The 2,886-nt window shown below is 34.5% G+C and overlaps 1 protein-coding gene across 1 annotated transcript; it reads right to left on the bottom strand.

Annotated features, from left to right (window-relative positions):
- Positions 1 to 326: 326 nt before the first annotated feature.
- Positions 327 to 1,945, bottom strand: LOC114340233 (twist-related protein 2-like). Its single transcript, XM_028290953.2, has one exon. The coding sequence runs from the start codon at positions 1,920 to 1,922 to the stop codon at positions 1,248 to 1,250; it is 675 nt and encodes a 224-aa protein (XP_028146754.1). The 5' UTR covers positions 1,923 to 1,945; the 3' UTR covers positions 327 to 1,247.
- Between the last annotated feature and the right edge of the window lie 941 nt (positions 1,946 to 2,886).

Here is a 2,886-nt window from a genome sequence, read left to right as displayed (position 1 = left end):
ACAAAAAACAGCTCTTTCTTACTGATAATTTTGTTTCTATTCACCAAAAGGCAACTAAAAGTTAACAAGATATTATGATTGTTTAAAGGTTGTACCTATTTGTATTATTCTATATCTTCGAGTCCTTTCAGCAGAACTCATTTTAAAACGAAAGGCTTGAAAAAATTTAATATACACCACCTTGTAGCTCTCAAAATAAACTACAAAATGGTTGTTTGATGGACTCACGGTAGATTCAAAACTAAAAGAGTTATGAATAAAAAACCAATAATTTTTTTCTAATTTTGGATCATGTATAATTATTGAGCATTCATGAATCTAACATTGGCCGGCACAGTGTATCTACATTCATGCATAAACTTACTTATATTTGTAGATGTATGTAAAAATATCAGTAAAACAATATTTTTTTACATCAGTCATAAGCAAGGGTAGTTTTGAAGCGTTTGGTACATTAATAGAATTTGTGAATATTTCAAAGTATCAAATAATCTTGGCCCGATATGTTTTAGCGTTATTCCTGTCTGTTATAATTTTTCCGCGTGCTTTAATTTTAGATTATATAAATTTGAACAGTAAGGGGTAGTTTCCACCCTAAAAAATAATTAGCACATACCTATTGGCATAGATTTTGAAGGAGAGTATCCACAAAGTTTCAAGCAAGCCGATGCATATAAAAAGAAATTATGAGATTATGTACTATTTTTACCGCCATATCCTGAACTAAATGTCTGGATACACAACCACACAATCTAAAACAGCGTGTAAGAAAAAACAGAGGATGGGTGGTCGAGGCGGGAAAAGACGGGTTTATGCAAGAGACTAGAAAGAGTAAAAAGATGATAAACATGTAAAAACAGGTGCGAATGGCATAACTAAAGAAACAGGAGGACATATTTAATGTATAACCACGAATGAGAACCTACTCATTACTCATCCAGTACCTACTTATGAAAAAATATGTGAACTCTTGCTTTTGTGTTTGATACATTTGGATAGTACCTAAGCAACTACATATTAGAAAAAATATACTTATAACTATTTAAGGGAAGAAACCAGAAAAACAGTAGGCCTAAAAGGCCTTTCCCGGGACAAAGAATCAATTATTTTGAAGTATATGAACGTTATTGAATTTACGAATAACGAATATCAACGACTACTCCGCAAAAAGTTGCGCCATATCCATTTTAAGATATAAATATAGTAAATATGACAAAAATATAAAAACTTACATATTACATTGATATTTACAGTTGCGTATTCCAGTCTCCTTCCATTCTCCACATACTAAATGCTCTCGACAGCTTTTCATGCGCTGTATACGAACACACGTTTCCCAAAATGTCACTTTCCCCAGGATTGTCTGAGGACGAGCTGGATAAAACATGGTACAAGAAGTCTATATACCTGGCAGCCAGCTTCAGCGTCTGTATCTTCGATAACTTATCCGACGGCAGTGTAGGGATGCTTTTCCTCAAGCTAGCGAAAGCTTCATTTAAGCTTTGAGTCCTTTGTCTTTCTCGAACGTTGGCCATGATTCTTTGTGTCTGTAGATCTTCGAAGCTTTGCGGTGATTTTCTTCTGGATTTTGACTTGGAGAAAGAATTTTCATCGTCTCCTTCTATGTTCCTTCTCTTTCGACCCGTGCTCCTACTTTTGAACGTTTCTTGATGCTCCATAGGTTCATCAATTGGTTCTTCTTTGATGTACGGTACTTCAGGATAGTCGTAAATTTGCCTCTGCTCCTGGTAGTAGTTAGGAGATTGCATTCTGTTTGCTTCGTACTCGTAATATCTTTGTTGCTGTGCGTAGAATATGGCAAATGAAGATGTATCAGGATGAGGTAACGTTGCTGGTAAGTATTTTTCGTTGGATAAATCCATTAAACCTGGCGAAGACGAATCGCTACGTGTTTCAAACATTTTTTATATCGAACCAAAATCACCGTACAACACCAAAGACGTTCCGATTAAAATGAGGTACTACTCTGAGATTTCAATTTTCTACTAAAAGCTTAAGATAAGTTATTTTTATTTTCGACCAATGAGCGAGCGGCGACATCCCTACCACCGAAGACGAGCCTTCGTCTGCCTCGTTTCCTTTCATTGCGCTAGCAGTTTCTGTCTCTGTCTAGGATTCGCATAAAGGATCATCCCAGCGGTGTTTCTGTTTGTTGGCGCTCTCTCTTATTTCATTGATGGTTTCGATCCAGTGGCGGACCACGGCGAGACACCTACGCGATTATAGTCTGATTGATAAGATTGCGAGGCTCCTCCTATAATATGATTAGGGACCGGACATATATATGCAATAAAATTTTCCAAAATTGGCGCACATTTTTGCAAATATATGCATAATTTTTATTTAGATATGCAATATTTTTTATACACCATCAATCAATTATATAAATGACAAACAAACCAAAAATGGATGTCAGTTAATTGCATTAAAAATCATTTTAAATAACATTTTTCTATGGATGCTATACAATGTGCAACTTCTCTCACTACTTACATAGGTACATTCAAAACGAAAAAATTCTCACGTAGCTGTAATGAGAAAAGTCGGCCATTGCAGTGAGAAATATTTTTTCTCGCGGGTCCTCCTACGGTTTTCCATACATATGATCGCCGTTTCCATGGTAACATGCACAATACACACACAATTAATGTTGTCAAACAAAATGTGTTAAAGCAAAACTGACCAGGAATTAGGTACCTTTCAAAATTGTTCAAAAATAACTGTTAATTAGAATTTTAAATAAATAGCAAGAATATTAAATACCTACATGTATACCTATGTATTTTATTTCAATTTATGCATATAATGATATAATATACTGTTATGATTTACTTTTTATTACTTTTATATCAATTAGATTAAGAA

Source organism: Diabrotica virgifera, chromosome 3 (assembly GCF_917563875.1).
Source record: "Diabrotica virgifera virgifera chromosome 3, PGI_DIABVI_V3a".
NCBI classification, from domain to species: domain Eukaryota; kingdom Metazoa; phylum Arthropoda; class Insecta; order Coleoptera; family Chrysomelidae; genus Diabrotica; species Diabrotica virgifera.
Note: the sequence above shows the minus strand (reverse complement) of the source record. Positions and strands in the feature narration are given on the sequence as shown.

Coding starts and splice junctions, on each gene's coding strand:
- LOC114340233 (XM_028290953.2), bottom strand. CDS start 1,922: ATGTTTGAAACACGTAGCGATTCGTCTTCGCCAGGTTTAATGGATTTA.